At 34.0% G+C, this 19,693-nt stretch overlaps 1 protein-coding gene across 3 annotated transcripts in view; it reads right to left on the bottom strand.

Moving 5' to 3' along the window:
• The window catches only part of LOC114335705 (transmembrane protein 272), a 140,757-nt gene that overhangs the window by 86,404 nt on the left and 34,660 nt on the right, over nucleotides 1-19,693 (bottom strand). For all 3 annotated transcript variants that reach the window (XM_028285987.2, XM_028285988.2, XM_028285985.2), the window contains exon 2: nucleotides 5,226-5,348. In XM_028285987.2, coding sequence (XP_028141788.1) covers nucleotides 5,226-5,348 — 123 coding nt within the window. The remainder of the gene's footprint in view (nucleotides 1-5,225; nucleotides 5,349-19,693) is intronic.

Genomic DNA, 19,693 nt, shown 5'->3' with positions numbered 1-19,693 from the left:
CAATACTGGGTGCCAGACCTTGTCAAATGCTTGACTTACATCCAGGAAAATGGCATTGCAATAGCTCTTTTCCTGGAAGGCTGTTTGTATCTTTTCTACCACCCTATGCACTTGTTCAGTTGTGCCGTGTTTTGGCGAAAACCGAACTGATGATTTGGTATAATATTGTTTGTCTGAATATCAATAATTAGTCTACTTGCAATGATTTTCTCTGCAACTTTGGACATAACTGATAATAGGCTAATGGGTCGGTAGGATGTAAGCTCCTGTGGAGGTTTGCCTGGTTTTGGAATCGTTATGATTTCTGCTAACTTCCATTGTGCAGGAACGTAGCCTGTTCTTAGTATTGAGTTAATGATCTGTGTTAGACTTACTATTCCTTTTCTAGATAGGTTATTTAATATATTGGCCGTTATCAGATCATGTCCAGGCGACTTCTTTTTATTGAGGTTTTTTATTAGACCTTTTACTTCATTAGGAGTTGCCCATTTGGGTGGTTTATAAGTAAATCAGTTATTATGTTGTGATATCCAGCACCAGTAACAGTCACTGTTTGATCAGCCTAATTTTCAAAGAAATACGGTATAATGATGCCTCTAGCCCAAAATCCTGACCAAACACTGATATGCCGTAGATGTATTTATTGTCGAGAGTTACATGTGAATTCTCAGAACCCCAAATTCGGCAATTTTGGCGATTAACCAAGCCATCAAGATAAAAGTGTGCTTCATCGCTTAGGATGATTTTGTTTAAAAAAACAGCATCCACTTGTTGATGTTCAATAATCCATTCAACGAACTCTCTTCGCTAGGCGTCAGTTCTTGTGTCAATTGATCTTTAGAAGCACTGAGATATATCTTTAGTGAGTAAGTATATGCCATACAGAGCTTTTTGGAATTTGAAATTCTTGTTCACGACGCTGAAATGATGTTTCTGGATCTGGACTTTTAGGCCAATCAAGTTAGGTTTTTAATAGACATAACGGAAAAGACGAGGTATGACAGTTGAAATGTGTAGTACGAGATATTACAAAAAGACTACCATCTTGGGATTCATCAATTTTTTAGTGGAACAGTTTTTAAATAAACAATCAAAACGTCAAACTTAGTTTTTTGCTCATAACTTAAAAACTTGTTTATTTAGAGATTTGACGTCCACAGATATCTTTTTCAGAAAAAAAAGATACATCGAATGAGATACGCTAAATGAAAATCGGTTAATAAACAAAAAAGTTATTGCAAAACAGACGACAAAATCGCTGTTTTCGAATATTGTTAATAACAATTTTATTGATTATTAAAATATGTTTAAAAGTACCTAAACTTGAGGGCATTACGGTGTGTGAATGGTGTGCAAAAAATGGTCCAGATCTGTTAAATAATTTTTGCAAAATTGAATTTGGTTATAAAATTTTTTCAAAAACGAGCTAATTTCTGAGGCTGGTCCAGTTAATTTGGATGAATGTATCTCAATAATCCGGGGTTCATTTCCTTCGTAAAGATATATACTAACAGCCTATGAAAAAAAAAAGTAAAAAAATTACATGAACGTACACAAAATTATTTGTTAATAAATAGCAGTTTTTAAGCTTAAAAACAATTAAAATAATTTCGTAGAAATTAGATCAAATTAAAGGGCAATAAAAAATACGGAAAGCTGGATAAAATAGACAACTTCGAAAACAAATTTTTAGGTCCTACGACCCTTGGGGTCTGAGATGGTCCCCTTTTTTGAACAAATCACTGTTACGTTAATTAACAACAATAAGAGCTGAAATTAACCAATCTTTTTTAAGAAAAGTCATTGTTTTTAACAAAGTTCTTAGCAAGAGAAAATGTTAAAAGTTGTTTAAACAGGAGTGTTATAAACAAAGAGTATTTTGCGTTCTGAACTAAAGACAAAAATAGCGGGCGTAGTCGACTGACTGAATCGTGGGCACGACTGGCGAGCGCCAGCAACCCCTAAAATTACGTTATACTGACCACAAAAATCAACTTTACGTTGAATGACAAATTTTGGTCATTCCTTATGTTCTCGAGGTCACTGAATCCGAATATGGAGTATATTTTTTTCTAGAATTTTATGCAAAAATGCGAAAAATAAACTTTGATGATTTTTCAACTTTACCTCGCTGTATTTTTGGTCGCTGTAAATATTTCCTTTTGAAAATTTTACTGTGTCATCTTTGAAGCATTTAGATAACAATGAGATTTGTCCAAAATGATTAAACACATTAAAAGATAAGTTGTTAGTTTTTAAACATTTTGTCGTCAGATTTCGTTAGTTTCATGTTTACTTTAAAAAGTTGAGTGAAAACTTTTTAGTTTACAATTTTAATCAACACAGCAATAAAATATGATTCATTAAAAAGTTTTCCAAAAAATTAATTCAAAATATGCAATAGGAAAAATGTTATGTGACTTTATAGACGAGCGACACACTCCAAAAAAAGCTTATTTCTCGAGATACTGATCACGGTGTGGTCAATTTTGGTCATACTTTATAATTTTGTTGGTGATGAAAACGAGAATTAGGGTTGTTTTGAATTTTGCGTGGGGAAACATTGTCAAAATCGCAGTTTTACCCTAAAAATAAAAAAAAAATAAAATAAAATCACGTTTTTTTTTTGCGTTCAACTCGCTACAACTCAGTTCCATTTTAATATTTTTTTCTGAAATTTTTATAGTATATATTTCTCACCTTTCTGAAGACAATGGGACCTGCTTCAATCTTTCTGTCTTACTATAAAAAAAGTTATGAATTGTTTGAAGTAAAAGGTGTAGATTTTTGAATTGCAAAGTTTAATCGCAAAAGCTGAGTGACAAAATTTGAAATTTAGCTGTTTAATCAAGTTTATGTTAAAATCTGGAGTACAAGGAACAAAATGTTTTATAGAAAAAAAAATGGTGTAACTTTTAATTTTAAGAAAAACGTGATTTTATTATTTTTTTTATTTTTAGGGTAAAATTGCGATTTTGACAATGTTTCCCCATCTAAAATTCAAAATAATTCCATTTTCGTTATCAGCACCATCGAAAACATAAAGTAAAGCCAAAATTAGCCATTCACCATACCGTGGTTAGTATCTCGAGAAATGAGCGTTTTTTGGGGGAGTGCCACTCGTCGATAAGGTTGTGTAACTTTTTTCCTGTTGCATATTTTGTCTTAAAATTTTCCAGAAAACTTCTTCATGACCTATGTTTTAATGCTGCTTTGATTAAAATTATAAACTAAACAGTTTGTCACCCAAATTTTATAAGTAAACATGAAACTAATGAAATCTGACAAAAATTGTTTAAACAATTTTTCGACCGCGGTACCTCTTGGTACCCCTGGATTTGTTATAAGGAACTTTTTTTTAGTAAGTTTGCGCAAAAAATACGAATCGGAATAATTAACCTAACGGGGTCCACGATACAGCCTGGACTATACACGGATTCAAAATAGAGCGCCCGGAAAGAATGGCCTATACCTATCGGGATCTACTGTACCAAGTTTACTAATATATTATCTATGGTACCACATTAAAATAATAACATTTATCTTATTTTCATTGCAAAATTATCCAAAACAAAGCAGCTAATGGGATGTATAAAACTTTTTGAAGTGGCTTTTTTATTGTTATTTTTTAAATTCATTTATTTAAAATATAATTCTACTAAATAAATGTGCAACAGAATAATATTCATAAAATTCAAGTTTCTACCAAAATATATATAATGTTAAGTTTCAAATCCGATATACTGTCAATGTTAAAAATGATCTGCAACGGTCTAGCGAATGGTAGTGTGCGAATTTCTTCTCATTCGGCTACGCCCACTATTTTTTTTACTTTAGTCGGAACGCAAAATACTCTTTGTTTATAACACTCCTGTTTAAACAATTTTTAACATTTTTTCTTGCTAAAACTTTGTTAAAAACACTGACTTTTCTTATAAAAGATTGGTTAATTTCAGCTCTTAGTGTTGTTAATTAACGTAACAGTTATTTTTCCAAAAAAGGGGACCATCTCAGACCCCAAGGGGCGTAGGACCTAAAATTTTTTTTAGAAGTTGTGTATTTTAATCAACTTTCCGTATTTTTTATTGCCATTTAATTTGATCTAATTTCTAGGAAATTATTGTAATTGTTTATAAGCTCAAAAACTGCTATTTATTAACAAATAATTTTGTGTACGTACATGTATTTTTTTTTACTTTTTTTTTCATAGGCTGTTAGTATACATCTTAACGAAGCAAATGAGCCCAGGATTATTAAGATACATTCAGTCAAATTAACTGGACCAGCCTCAGAAATTAGCTCGTTTTTCAAAAAATTTTATAAACAAATTCAATTCTGCAAAAACTATTTATACAGATCTGGACCATTTTTTGCACACCATTCACACACCGTAATGCCCTCAAGTTTAGGTATATTTAAACATATTTTAATAAACAATAAAATTGTTATTAACAATATTCAAAAATAGCGATTTTGTCGTCCGTTTTGCAATAACTTTTTTGTTTATGAACCGATTTTCATGTAGCGTATCTTATTCGAAATATCTTTTTTTCTGAAAAAGTTACCTGTGGACGTCAAATCTCTAAATAAACAAGTTTTTAAGTTATGAGCACAAAACTAAGTTTGACGTTTTGATTGTTTATTTAAAAATCGTTCCACTAAAAAATTGACGAATCCCAAGATAGTAGTCTTTTTGTAATATCTCCTACTACACATTTCAACTGTCAAACCTCGTCTTTTCCCTTATGTCGAAAAACGGCTTATTTTTTACTAACTTGATTGATCTATTTCACCAACACTCTTACACGTTGCTTCGATATCGACTTTGTCTTTGGACGACTAATGTATTACCAGTTGATCCAGTTCTTTCTTCTATCCAGTATCCAGTACTTTCTTCACAGTTTACGAAGTTAAATCAATATTCTGACCATCTTTTGTAAAAAATGTTTGAATTGTGGCCGTCAAACTTTCATTAGTTTAAAAATATTGTTCAACAATGAAAATACCTTTTACCCTCGTGTAACGCTTCACTTTTACTAACCCTAAATTGTCGGCTGACAAACTGTCTTTTTGTTGTTGCCAACACTTTACTGTACAAATGGCACCAAATTCAAGTCTTGCCTGAATTTTGGGACACCCAGTATAATGTATCTATAGCATAATCATATTCTCCTAGAACAATCTATTCAAACACCTGACGGATATGACTTTAATATATAACTTACCTGTAGCTATGAGGAAGAGGGGTATGTTTTCTTCGACGGGGCAGTGGTGAACACCTAGAATACCAATGATGAGCATGGCGAGATATATGATGAGGGACAGAAGCAGCGTTATTTTTACACCAGCTGAAAAGAAAACGAAAATATAATATGTCAGTAAAGTTATTCTAGATATTTATGTTGTTGCAGGATTTATTATTATTATAATACAGTTTACTCTTTTAATCAGGAATATATAATAATAGGCTTGGATCCCGCATACCAAAAAAAGTTTATTAATAGCGAGCTAAAAAATAGCTTAACGGTCGGACAAACTTTGATGTATATGTATAGGAACACTGGAACAGGGGAAGTTTTAATTGTGGAACAGGTTACAGGTTTTGAACATCCAGACTACGAAAACGTCCCATGTATTTTGTCGGATCGAACTTCCAATTGATTTGTTACTCTTTCATTAAACTCTCATGCAAAAATCATACTGCTATTTACCATCAACATAATTCCTGTCATTTAACATGTTCTACGTGTCGGGCTTATTAAAATGCCCAACATACAGGGTGTTTGGTAAAGAATGGGCCATAGCTTAACCTAGATTCCTGAGGTTAAAATAGGTCGATTTAAGCTAACTTACTTTTGTACAAAAGTTGATAATAACCGAAATGCAGGGTGTCAAAGTTAAACTTTTATTTTATTTATTTTTGAATATCTCCTGACAGGCATTTGACAACAACACGAAATTTGGTAAGTGGTGCTGCTACTGTATATCCTACTAAATTATGTTAAACAAACGTTTCTGGCTACTACCAGAGGCGTACGACGGGGGAACGTGAATGGTTGATCCTTTCCAAATTCTACGCCACTGGCAGAATTGCTATTTTAGTGAAATTTTTTGATTCTCCAATACAGTGGAACCTCGATAACTCGGATTAATCGGAACCGCGGCCGATCCGGGTTATCGAAAATCCAAGATAGCCGGAGAATATGGTAAAAATTAATAAAATACGGTATACTTACAGATAAACTCCGTTAGAATTGAAATAACATGAAACATATTTATAAATATGCACAGTACCTACTCATTAAAATTACTAAAAAAATACCAAACACAAACGTAAGCAAACGGAAGCGAACAATACAAGACACACAATACAGTCACAACGATGAATATTATTTAAGAACAGTGAAAACTAAAGACCATTGTTTATAAAAGAATTTTTTAAATAGTCTTTCCTAAACAATACTAAGACAGTTTGAAATAAAAAGGAATAGAGTTTACTCTCTATTTACAGACAGGTGGCTGTTGTTTCTGCGGCGTGTGCTATGAGTCATTTTTAATATCGTATAGTTCAAATTACACACATACACATTATGTCTCAAATATTATATTACATACATTTTTATTGTTGAAAGGTTTGTCTGATAATTAACTATTTTGATGGGAAATAAGCCACAATTAAATTGAAAAATACAAAATATTGAAAATCAAAATGTTTATCTGATGAAAATCGGTCCGGGTTAGCCGGACTTCCGGGTTATCGGGGGCCGACTTATCGGGGTTCCACTGTACTTTCTATGTAAATAACATACTCTTCATTCGTAACGATAAAGCCATTAGTTTTCGAGATAATTGAAGTTAAAAACGAAGGAGCATAATACATTAATCAAAATAAGTGTGCGTTTTCATTTTTAACTTCAAATATCTCGAAAACCAATAACTTTAACGATACGAATTAAGAATATACTATTTGGACAAAAAGTATTGGAGAATCTAAAGATTATGCTAAAATAACAGTTTCACCATTGGCGTAGAATTTGGGAAGGTCAACCATTCACTTTCCCCTGTCGTACGCCCCTGGTAGTAGCCAGAAACGATTATTTAACATAATTTAGTAGGGATATTTTTTTTAAGTATTCTTTTTTTTAAATGATTTTATTCTTTATTTAAAACTTTAGGAACTACGTGTGCCCGGTACTATAAAACTATTTAACATATCCTTATGATACTTAGCAGAAAGTGTAGGTACTGTACACCCTACTAAATTATGTTAAATAATCGTTTCTGGCTACTACCAGAGGCGTACGACAGGGGAAAGTGAATGGTAACCCTTCCCAAATTCTACGCCACTGATGAAACTGCTATTTTTGCATAATTTTTAGATTCTCCAATACTTTCTATGCAAATAATATACTCTTCATTCGTAACGATAAAGTCATTAGTTTGCGAGATATTTGAAGTTAAACATGAAAAGGCACACTTATTTTGATTAATGTATTATGCTCCTTCGTTTTTAGCTTCAAATATCTCGAAAACTAATGTCTTTATCGTTACGAATGGAGAGTATGTTATTTACATAGGAGTAGGTGGCGTAGAATTTGGGAAGGGTCAACCATTCACGTTCCCCCGTCGAACGCCTCTGGTAGCAGCTAGAAACGTTTGTTTAACTTAATTTAGTAGGGTGGACAGTACCAGCACCACTTACCAAATTTCGTGTTGTTGTCCCATGCCTGTCAGGAAATATTCAAAAATAAATAAAATACAAGTTTAACTTTAACACCCTGTAGTTCGGTTATTATCAACTTTTGGACTAAGGTAAGTTAGCTTAAACCAACCTATTTTACCCTCAGGAATCTAAGGTTAAGCTATGGCCCATTCGTTACCAACAACCCTGTATTTGTCGGACAAACATTATATACAGTTTGCTATTGAATAAACTTAAAAACAACCTGTAAGTTTTCACAATTATAAACTTGTCAGGATGACACGTTCCACAATTAAAACTTCCCCTGTTCCAGTGTTCCCATACATCAAAGGTTGTCCGACTAGACACCGTAAAGCTATTAACAAATTTTCAGCTTACTATTACTACATTTCTTTTAATTACGTATTTTTTATGGGAAATAAGCCACAATTTTACTAAAAAATGAATTTATTAACGTTTCGAAGCCCAAATCGGGTTTCGTTGTCAAAATACAAAATACTGTATTTTGTATTTTGACAACGAAACCCGATTTGGGCTTCGAAACGTTAATAAATTCATTTTTTAGTAAAATTGTGGCTTATTTCCCATAAAAAATACGTAATTATAAAAATGCCACAAGGAAATAGCTTCAGAACAACATTACATTTCTTTTGGTACGACAAAATTATTTAAGTTTGACATTAAACTTATTTGACGTTTCGATTTCCACTTCGGAAATAAAAAAAAAGAATACCAAGTTTGTATAGTTCAGATTATCACTTATAATTGAATCGGCGAGAAGAGAAAGCATTGCTAGTACGAAGATATGATGCGGTTTCGCTACAAAACGATGCGTCTTCGTACTTAAAGAATAGATTTCTGTCAAAATGTCAAAAATGCCTATTTATGGACATGTCCGCTTTCTTTTCTCACCGATTTAATTACACAAGAGCTCTAAAATTACCGATTTGTATCCCGAGTGACAATTTGATAGTTTTAATTTAAATTATGTCCTATGTACCTACGACTTGCTACGCTAATAAAATAATATTTTTCTGGGAACACCCATAATTGTTAAATTCAGGTAGTAATGGGAAAGTCCAGATGAGCGATAGATAGATAAATAACGAGCTCGTTCATATCGGAGTTATAAAATTCCAACTAAGAGAGGAAAATTTTAAACTTTTGTATAATTTATTTTTAAAATATGCAAAATAAATCGTGTTTAGCTTAAATATGCAATGTTGTGTTTGTTCTGAAAATATGCAATATAATTATATTATATTATATAATTATTAGAAATATGAATTATAATTGCCAGACATTTCTGTGGTTTAAGAAGTAATGACAAAAAAATTTTTCGTCTTAAAATAAGAATAAATTCAATATACAAGGTGATTGATTAGTGTGATAAAGCTCAGTACTTAGATCCTTAGCAATAAAAGTTAATTACAAAAATTGTAGCCAACTTTGAGCTTCACATTAAAAAATTAGTTAGAATGTTACAGGGTGTTCCATAACATAGTGGAAGAGCAAACTTATGTTTTCTTAAATGGAACACCCTATATTTTATTTTCGAAATCCTCTTAACTTCCCCATCACAAAAATATAAAGGTTTGATATGTTATATAGAGCTTTTACAAAGTTATAACCAATTTTCTATGAATATCAGTTCCCTGTATAAATAAAAGTAAGCACAACAGCAATGGTTTATTGGTACCATATTTTTTGTTGATTGTGAAAATTTTTAAGAATTGTTGATATTGCTAATTTTCCTTATATCAAATACAGGGTGAGTCAAAACGTAAGTACATTCTTTTATCAGAAATTTTAAATGGAACACCCTTTATTTTATATCACTATCGAAAAGTACCATTACCGTACTTTAATTTTTGTATAATATTCCCTATGTCTAAATTTGTTAGTTTTCGAGATGTTTTCATTTTTCAGAGCAAGTTATTAATTAGGGTGTTCTATTTAAAATTACTGAGAAAATAATGTACTTGCGTTTTGACTCACCCTGTATTAGACATAAAGAAAATTAGCAATATCAACCATTTTTATAAATTTTGACAATCAACAAAAAAATACGGCACCAATAAAACATACAGGGAGCTAAACTTATTACGATTTTCATAGAAGATTGGTTATAACTTTGTAAATAACCTGTATAACATAACAAACCTTTATATTTTTGTGATGGGGAAGTTAAGAAGATTTCGAATATAAAATAACATATAGAATGTTCCATTAAAAAAAAAAACAAAAGTTTGGTCTGCCACTATGTTATCGAACACCCTGTAACATTCTAACTAATTTTGTAATGTGAAGCTCAAAGTTGGCTACAATTTTTGTTATTAACTTTTATTGCTATCTATTACTATAGCGGATCTACTAAGCTTTATCACACTAATCAATCACCCTGATTTTGTTTTTACCTGTACAGGGTGTGCTGCGCAGTAATGAACGCAACCTGTATCAGCAGCCAAATGGCCGGTACGGTGCTCAAGGAAGCATAGGGAACAAGATATTAAAGAATCAGCTGTCTTAAAATACTTTCTCGAAAACGTTGCTAGCTCTTAGACCATAAGGTCATAACATAGAAGGAAGTGACTTTATTAGAAGCATATAATTATATGCTTATAAACACTGGCTTCCATGTTTACGGTATAGTCAATAAATTATGATCCAAATCTTACTTCACGATATAAGTCAGGTGTTCCAAACAAATGGAATGTAAAATTGAAACGCTACGTCTTTGGCATTATAAATGATTCATTACTGACATACCACATATCATTATATACTTAGATAGTGGCTAATAATGTTTATTTACGCTTGCACGAAGATATTTCAATGTCATTGATTAGGTAGTCTGTGGTATTAAGTAATAGGTAATAGTAATGATGTTATGCAGAAAAACATGTGCGTGTTTATTTTTATCAATATAAGACACCAATTTTGTATATTATAGGAATAAAAAATTTAACTAAAAAAGTTTTTTTTTTACATAATCCACCTCCGTTGAATGATTTTACATTAATTATACAATTAACATGATTGTAGTATTGAGAGTAGTGTTGATTCTATTAAAAAAAATGGCTGAAGGGCTACTGCTATCCTAAGTAGCCTTCAGACTGTGACACTAATGTCTGACACCAGTGTCCGCCACCGTGCACCAAAGCATTGTTTTAAATGGACGACTACAGACGAGCCACTTTTGAGTGTCTGGCTGATTTTAGTTGCTCACGCTTTGCTGCAATTGAAAACCGGTGGCGGACACCGGTGTCTTGGTCTGAAAGGGTACTTCTTTTGCCCTTTAAGTCGTCCAATTTTGAACATAGGCTTCCCCCAGTTTCCTCCATTCGCTTTTGTTTAGTGCTTTCTGTTTCCAGTGCGTTCCTCCTATCTTTTTAATGTCATCTCCCCATCTCATCTGGGGTCGTCCTCTTGCTCTCTTTCCTGTCCATGGTCTCCATTGTTGTATCGTGCTATTCCACCTATTGTCCGTTTGTCTAGCGTTATGACCTGCGAAGCTCCATTTTAGCCTGCGTCTTTGACTTTTGTTCTATTTCTGACCCAGTTGTTTTGCTTTTTGTCTGTCAATTTTACTCCTAACATTGCTCTCTCCATGGCTCTTTGTGTCTTCATTATTTTATCCATGTTTGCCTTGGTCAAGGTCCATGTTTGGCATGCGTATGTGAGAATTGGGAGTATGCACTGGTCAAACACTCTTGTTTTTAAGTATTGTTGTATTTTTTTATTCCTTACATCTTATATCTGACCCTTCTTTTTACCTCCGCTGTTTGGTTTTCCTTATTTATTTTTATCATCTATCCCAAATATAAATAATCATTAACCGCTTCTATTGTGGTGTCATTTAGTATTACGTTTATTTTGTCTTGTGTGTGTTGTCATTGTTTTTGTTTTGGCAAAATTCATTTTTAGATCTATTTGTTCGGATTCATTTGCTAGTTCGGTTAGCATGGTTTGTAGTTCTTCAAAACTTGATGCTATGACTACTACATCGTCTGCATATCTTAGGTGGTTTAGTTTCTTTCCATTTATGTTTATTCCCATGTTTGTACATTCCATTGTTTTGAAAATATCTTCCAGTGCTAATGTAAATAGTTTAGGAGAAATGACATCTCCCTGTCGCACTCCTCTGTTAATTGGTATGGGTTTTGTGGTTTCTTCCAATTGTACGTAAGTGCAGATCTATATGGTATTCGTTAGCTTTTTCTATTAGTGTCCTAATTGTTAGAAGATGGTCAGTGGTGCTATATCCCTTTCGGAATCCTGCTCTACTGGTTGATACGAGTCCAATTTGTGTGTTAGCCTGTTGTTGATAATCCTCATGAATAGTTTATACGTTTGCGACAGCAGTGAGATGGGTCTGTAATTTTTATGTCCTTTCTGTCGCCTTTCTTAAATAGCAGGATTGTAAGACTTTCGTTCCATTCGTCTGAAAGGGTACTAAGGGTGTTAATTATGACCTAAACATGTACCCAATGTTATTAGGTCAGTGTCCGTGATTTTATCCTGTTCAGTTCGCTTCAGGGTACACCACAGACGGTTCTGAAGACTCTAAAAAGAAGAAACATATAACATATGTCAACCGATGGTGATGGCCCCTGAATCGAATTAAATCTAAAGCTGTCTTTCCTTTGTAAAAATATAGTTTATGAAAATTGTAGTAGGCATATTTAAGCTATATGGCATGACAGTACCTACATAGTAAAAAAAAGGTTAATTATTATAGTATGTCTACCGGGGTCCTGCCCCCCCTAGCTTTTCGGGTGATTTAAACTATACAGTCTGTTCCAACGAAAATTTGACCCCCCAGAAATTCAGAAACCAACAGCTTCTTCAAAATTAAAAAAAAACACGTCAAATGTAACCCCCTACTGCCCCGTATCGACCCCCACTTTTTTTTAAATAGCAAGTGTGGTCGACTGCCACATCATTTGAAAGGATATTTTTTTCTCTAAACGACGCTCTATTTTTTAAACGCTGTTATTTAGTTCAATAGTTTGCGTCAAATCTTTAGACGTTAGTTTTACTGCCTTTTCTTCAATGAAAATGAATGAAAATTTGCAGACATATGCATTCGCGGGAACAATACACGAATAGTCAATAAAATTTTTTTTTCATGTTTATTAATTGTTTAAATAAAAAAAAGATTTTAATGGAAAACGCTTAAATTCTCTTGTTTTTTACAATGTAAAAACTTGAAGGTTTTACGGATTGCATAGCTAATGATATGAACAATATTCACTTTTTACGTTAATTGTTTACGTTATGCTTAATTAATAAACAATAAAGTTTCAAATTTTTTGCCGATTCCGACTAATTTTCATGTTAGTACATCATATGTTTTATACATATTTTAATAAACATGACGATATATTTTAATGTTTGAAAAGTGTAAGACTAAAAAGTAAAAAATAAAAAAATATGAAAAAAATTTTTTTAAGACACGCTTTTCTTTAGTTCCGAGTGACTAAAATTAAAAATATTATAAGAAAATCAACCAAAAAGCAAAAAATAAAATAAATTGAAAAAATCTAACACATTCGTTAAAGAAATGCGTGGGGCGAAAACCGTTTATTCGATGAACACGCGCCACGCTTTTCTTTGACGGATGTGTTAGATTTTTTCAACTTATTTTATTTTTTGCTTTTTGGGTGATTTTTTATAATATTTTTAATTTTAGTCACTCGTAACTAAAGAAAAGCGTTTCTTAAATTTTTTTTTTCATATTTTCTTATTTTTAATTTAGGTACGTAATAAGTTTGAAGATAATTTTGGACTTAACAAACCTATTATAAATTAGTTAAATCCAAAATTATCTTTAAAGTTATTCCGCAAATTAAAAAAAATTAGGAGGTTCTGTAGAGAAACAAATACCTTTCAAATGATGTGCCACTCGACCACACTTGCTGTTTAAAAAAACTGGTGGTTGATGCGGGGCAGGGAAAGGGGGACTAATTTTGCATGAAAATTCGTCCCTCAATATAAGTTGACAATTTTTTTTTAATTCTGAAGAAACTCTTGGTTTCTGAGTTACTGTGGGTGGGGTCAAATTTTCGATGGAATACTCATATGTAAAGCCTGAAATAGTTTTTGTGCACACTTACGACTACTGAAAGACCGGGATAAGCGTACTTTGAAGTGTGTAAAATATATAAATCCTAGCTGAGCACTATCGGCTTATAAAGCCATCTTCAGAGATATGCTACAATAAAAAGGTCTTTAATGAATAATTTATCTTAGATCATGGTAAGGTCAAAAAAACCTTACCATCTGAAGCGTACGTTGGCAGCATGCAGAATGGAGGCACGAGGCAATTACTGACAGCCGAAATAGACAGGATGTGCTCGCTTAGATGCTTTCCTCTTTCCTCAAAACAAGTGACAGTTGACATATGACATTTTTAGCAAATTTGAATAAAGTATTGAAAATTTTAAGAGAAGTGAATAATCGAATTGAACAATTTTTAACAAACTCTGTAGTTACATAGATCTGGTTTTTTAAAAATAAAATACATGTTGAGAAAAGACTTAAGGTCCAGGATAAATCAGTTGACAAGTTATCCCCCAAAACAGAATTCGATTCTTTAAACTATAGGTATATTGTTATCCAAAGTATACAACATGTACTGTGCAACATCTTCACGTCTGGCCCCCCTCCCTAAATTTTTTTACATGGGCGCCCTTGAGTAGGGTTGCTAACATATTGAGCTTCCATATACTAACCAAACACCTTGTATACATGTAAATATCTATCAATTAATGAATCGTCTTTACGTAAGGATAAGTACAACATTATTTATATTGTCCATACGATTAGTCTACATATTAAATAATTCATTCGCATGCAAATACTTGTGTAATATTTTGACGTATTATTTGGCCTAGTTGCAAGAACAATAATTTATATTAGAGAGGACGGAAGTAAATAACGGCATGAAGTAATATGTGTGAAACATACAAAGACCATCGCTGGCCGACGGGAAATAAGGGATTCTGATGCGTTTGTTGACCTGACACTCCATGTCCGACTCCATTTAAAATATGTGAAAAATTCACCAAGTTGAACTTAATAAAAATTGTCCCTATTGTGAAGTGAATAAGCATTACGTCATCGGAGCGGCAAGTCACATATATTATGTAGTTAATTCCCTTTTTATTTCGATATTAAATCATGACGAAACAATCATTCTTGTTTTTATTTAAATATATTTATAGGAAAAACCAAACAATAAGCACGTAATTTTCCCCTTGTTGCCATATTCTAAATTTAAAAAATACACATATCGGGAATAATCAGATTTTTTTGACATGCCTAACATGCCATTCCTATTACAGCGAGCATTTCATTGGGTACAATTAGTGATGAGTTTATATAGGGCTTTTCATCGATTGTTATTTGTTTCGAGCTTCTGTCATGTGTCACATAATATTAATATATCTACGTCATACGTCTTTGGTATCTATCATTGGTTATATTAATAACGTATGACGTAGATATATTAATATTATGTGGCACATGACAGAAGCTCGAAACAAATGACTGTGAATGAAAAGCCCTATTATGACGTCTTTATTATATTTGGAGAGATTGTAAATGGTAACTGACGTCTGTCATAATATTGGAGGTTAAATATAATGTCAAATTATTGTTTTCAAATTATATTTCCCTTCCCTATCCTCGATTGGTCGATTAGGTTCGTAATAGTTTTGTTGTATGATAGGTTTAGTTAGGCGTTAATTTTAAGAAGTAAAGTTTTAAGAAAAGGCAATAAAAAAAGAAGGAAAAAATAAACAAACAAAAATCATACATAACCTATATTACGACATGACTGACACATATTACAGATAGTTAATATCTTTGTTTCACACTCTTAAAGACAAAGAGAAACAGTGTAGCCGGTAGCTGTTTTGGGAAATATACATGTTTTTTATTCGGCAACAGCGCTTTCCAGCTTAACCTAAAACGCTAGCAAAAAACAAATATATGAGGAAAAATTTGTTGAATTTGTTTGTCGTCAAATTTTTACTGGTGGGTTATGATGTCATTAAATCTATGACGTGCATTCCTAATTGTTTGACTCAGTTTATTAAATTACAACATTATACCATATTGGATATTACAGTTTAGTTGTCAGAGACCAAAATACAGGTCCATGCCACCAGCCCCCTTTTTCGATTTGAGGGTCGAAAAAAAGCTCAGTCGTTTGTATTGCGTTAGTACTGGATTGTATCACCCTTCATTCGTTTGTACTGCCCCCACCCTTTTAAATCTGTCTGGAGGGGGTGGTAACATGCTATCCCCCCTTTTCGATCTGGGGGTCCGGGATAGGTATGTTCGTTTGTACTGCGTTAGTAGCGCAGTGTACCGCCCTTATTTTGTTTGTACCGCCCTTTACCCGTCTAGATTGGCCTGGGGTTGGGGGGTGGGGGGGGCAAGTGACATGCTACCCCTCTACTCTGCACTCTTTACCATCTGAACGCCGAAAATAGGCTATTTCGTTTGTACAGCGTTAGTACTGGATTTTACCGCCCTTATTTTGGTTGTACTACCCCTATCCTTCTACATTATTTAAAACAGGGGAGCATGATTGCTGTGCTAGGAGTAAGGACACAAAATCAGCCAAACCTTGCACATAGTAACACCGCGGATTTAAAATTTGGTAAATTCGTCAAAAATGTAACTAATTACCTTTTAAAACTGAAAAACAGGCTTGCAAGCCACTCTTCACGGGGGATGCAAACTTACCCCCTCAGATGAATCTGTGAGTAGTTTTACGCTATCAACTGAAAAAATGGTACATGTATTTGTTGAACACAATTTTCGATCAGAAATCAGATCCAGAAATGCACTTTTTAACTTCGCTGTACAATTTCAACCCCTTTGTCTTCCCACAGGGGGTACAAACCACCTTGGAATCAGAGAATTTACAGGGTCCATTTCTACTGCTCCCCCAAAGTGGGGTAGGGGGTCGAGCATAGTATGAGCAATTTGTGCTATTTGTGCTTCAGGTTCCCAGAATTTGTGCCGCTTTCCTTCACCCTGGACATTTAAGACAAGTTTGGGGGGCTATCGAAAAGTTCGAAAAAGGCTAAATGCGCTAAAAAGGCGACTCTCTTTGGACTCTGTTTCTCTCCGTCTTTTATTTTCGATCCTCTTTTCATTTTTCTTCTTAAAAGTTGGTTCTCTGAATTTTTGGAGAGGTGGTGAGATGGAGATGGAAGGATGGAGTGATGAAAATGTGCAGATGGATAATGGAGAGGTGGTGAGATGGAGATGGCGTGACGGAAAAATATAGTGATGGATGAATGGAAAATATTTCACTCCACCTTTCCATCACTCCATCTCCATCTCTCCACCTCCCCATTGTACATCTGTACATTTTCATCACTCCATCTCTCCATCTCCATCTCACCACCTCACCAAAAATTGAAAGAACCAACTTTTAAAAAGAAAAATCAAAAGAGGATCGAAAATCAAAGTCGGAGAGAAACAGAATTCAAAGAGAGTCGCCCTTTTAGCGCAATTAGCCTTTTTCGCTATGATATACTTCTGTTAAATATTTGTTACATCATTTTAACAAAGAAGTGGCCAAACTATGTATAAAAGTTTATACTGGCTTTGGGCTGCCCGGAACTAAATTTTTCAATGGTCTTCGTCAGTGCCGGATTAAGAATCTTGAGGCCCCAGGCAACCCAAGCTAGGAGGCCCCTTAATAAACTTTTGTGTTTTCCTTCCAAAACCTCGGATAACCCCTCCATCGCCGAGCGGTATTCCTTTGATATTATATTGTTGGACATTTTGTAGATTTAAACTTAAATGTCCAAGAGAAAACTTGAAGCAACAGAAATGGATTTCTGGAGGCGCTCAGCAGGAAAATCAAGATTAGAAAGGGTAACCAACAACAGAATTAGGGAAATAATGAATGTGAAACACACAATAGTAGATGACATTAGTACCAAACAGCTTAGATGGTATGGACACGTACAAAGAATGTCCGAAGAACGACTCCCGAAACAAATCCTAACGTGGACCCCTCATGGTAGACGAAAAAGAGGAAGACCCCGCCTTAGTTGGAGAGAAGGCATAAATCGAGAAATGAGAGAAAGAGAATTGGATGAAGCCCTTTGGATGGACCGAAGTGAATGGCGACTAGGCATCGGAAGACGTAGGAGAACGTTTTAAAACCGATATATATATATATATATATATATATATATATATATATATATATATATATATATATATATATATATATAACTTAAATGTTTGTTCCATTTTGTAAAACATGTTGCTTGAAGAAATAAAACAAAGAAATAGTCGAGAAACTATTTATATCATTTTGCAATAAAAAACGATTTTAGTTTTTTTGTTATAGTTATCAATAAACGAACGATTCATTTTAAAGTATAATATACAGGGTGCTTGGTAAAGAATGGGCCATAACTTAACCTCAGGTTCCTGAGGTTAAAATAGGCCGATTTACGCTAACTTACCTTAGTACAAAGTTTATAATAACCGAGATACAGGGTGTCAAATTTAAACTTTTTATTATTTATTATTGAATATTTCCTGACAGGTATGAGATAACAATATCAAATTTGGTATGTGGCGGTTTTTTGGGTCGAGAAAACTAAATTCTCTACCGAAAATTATGTATTGCCCAGAGGGCGCCACATACGCCTTTCAGCACTCATTTATTACGTTCAATTTTTTTTATCCCTCACTCTGTATAATTTTGATATTAAAATTTTTATTCTCCTATTAGTTTTACTTAAAAAAGGTGTACTTCTTTCATCTCCCTAAACTCAACCGTTTTCGAGATAAACGCATTTAAATCTTTAAATTCAAATTTAAGATTTGGTGTTTCTAAATTTGCATACATTCGTGATCAGTGACTCGTTCAACCCCTTTTAACTACAGCCCGTTCAATAATAAGGACTTTGAACCGATGAAACTTACAGATCATATAAACAATATATACACGAGTCGAGAAACTTGTGAAGTCGTAACGATTAAGTTCATTTAAGATACTAATTAGGAGGTGATTTTCTCGATTTTTTTACCAAAACCAAAAGGGACTAACTTTATTTTGAGCGTAACTTGTTTAATTTTGATGTTAGAAATTTTTTTTATAAAACAAAAATGAAGCTTTTTTTAAGCACTTTAAATAAGTTGTAATGAATTTTCCCCGAAATGTGCTTACTTTTTGGTTATTTCACGTTAAAGTATTCCAGTTGGAATTTGACGCTCGAAAAGAAGCTCGAGGTAACACGAGAGCTCTTTCCCGCGGGCAGGTGGCATGGTGTACGGAGAGACGAGGAAGCTGAGCGGGCTGTACCCTTTACCATGGATGAACTTGTCGAGGCATTGGGCGCACTTAAGACGCGCAGGTCCCCCGGTTTGGATCAGATATCACCTGAGGCGGTGAGGTGTCTAGGACGGGCGGAGCCCGCGTGGCTTTTGGAGCACATGAATGCACTGCTGGAAGCACAGACCTTTCCTGAGCCTTGGAGGACATCGAAGTTGGTACTGCTTCCCAAAGCTGGGGAAAAGTATCGACCCATCTGCCTTCTTCCGTGCGTCGGTAAGCTGTATGAAAGAATGCTGCGGGGACGTATCGATGGCATGATTGAGAGGTCGGGAGGCTTGTCCCCGAGGCAGTTTGGTTTCTGTAAAGGGAGAAGCACGATTGATGCAATCGTGAGTGTATTCGACGCATTGCGCAATAGAGGGGATGAACACCGTTGGGCGGCCCTGTTGTTGTTCGATGTTAGGAATGCATTCAATACGCTGCAGTGGAACGAGGTAATGAAGGCAATGGAGAAGAGAGAGTGTCCTGGATACCGGATGAACGTGGTAGCGGAATATCTGTCTGAGAGAAGAATTATGGTGGAGAAAGGCACGATCGTGGATGTGACGGCAGGTGTTCCCCAGGGATCTGTCTTGGGCCCGACGCTATGGAATCTAGCATATGAC

The sequence above is a fragment of the Diabrotica virgifera genome, chromosome 2 (assembly GCF_917563875.1).
Source record: "Diabrotica virgifera virgifera chromosome 2, PGI_DIABVI_V3a".
Taxonomy (NCBI): domain Eukaryota; kingdom Metazoa; phylum Arthropoda; class Insecta; order Coleoptera; family Chrysomelidae; genus Diabrotica; species Diabrotica virgifera.
Note: the sequence above shows the minus strand (reverse complement) of the source record. Positions and strands in the feature narration are given on the sequence as shown.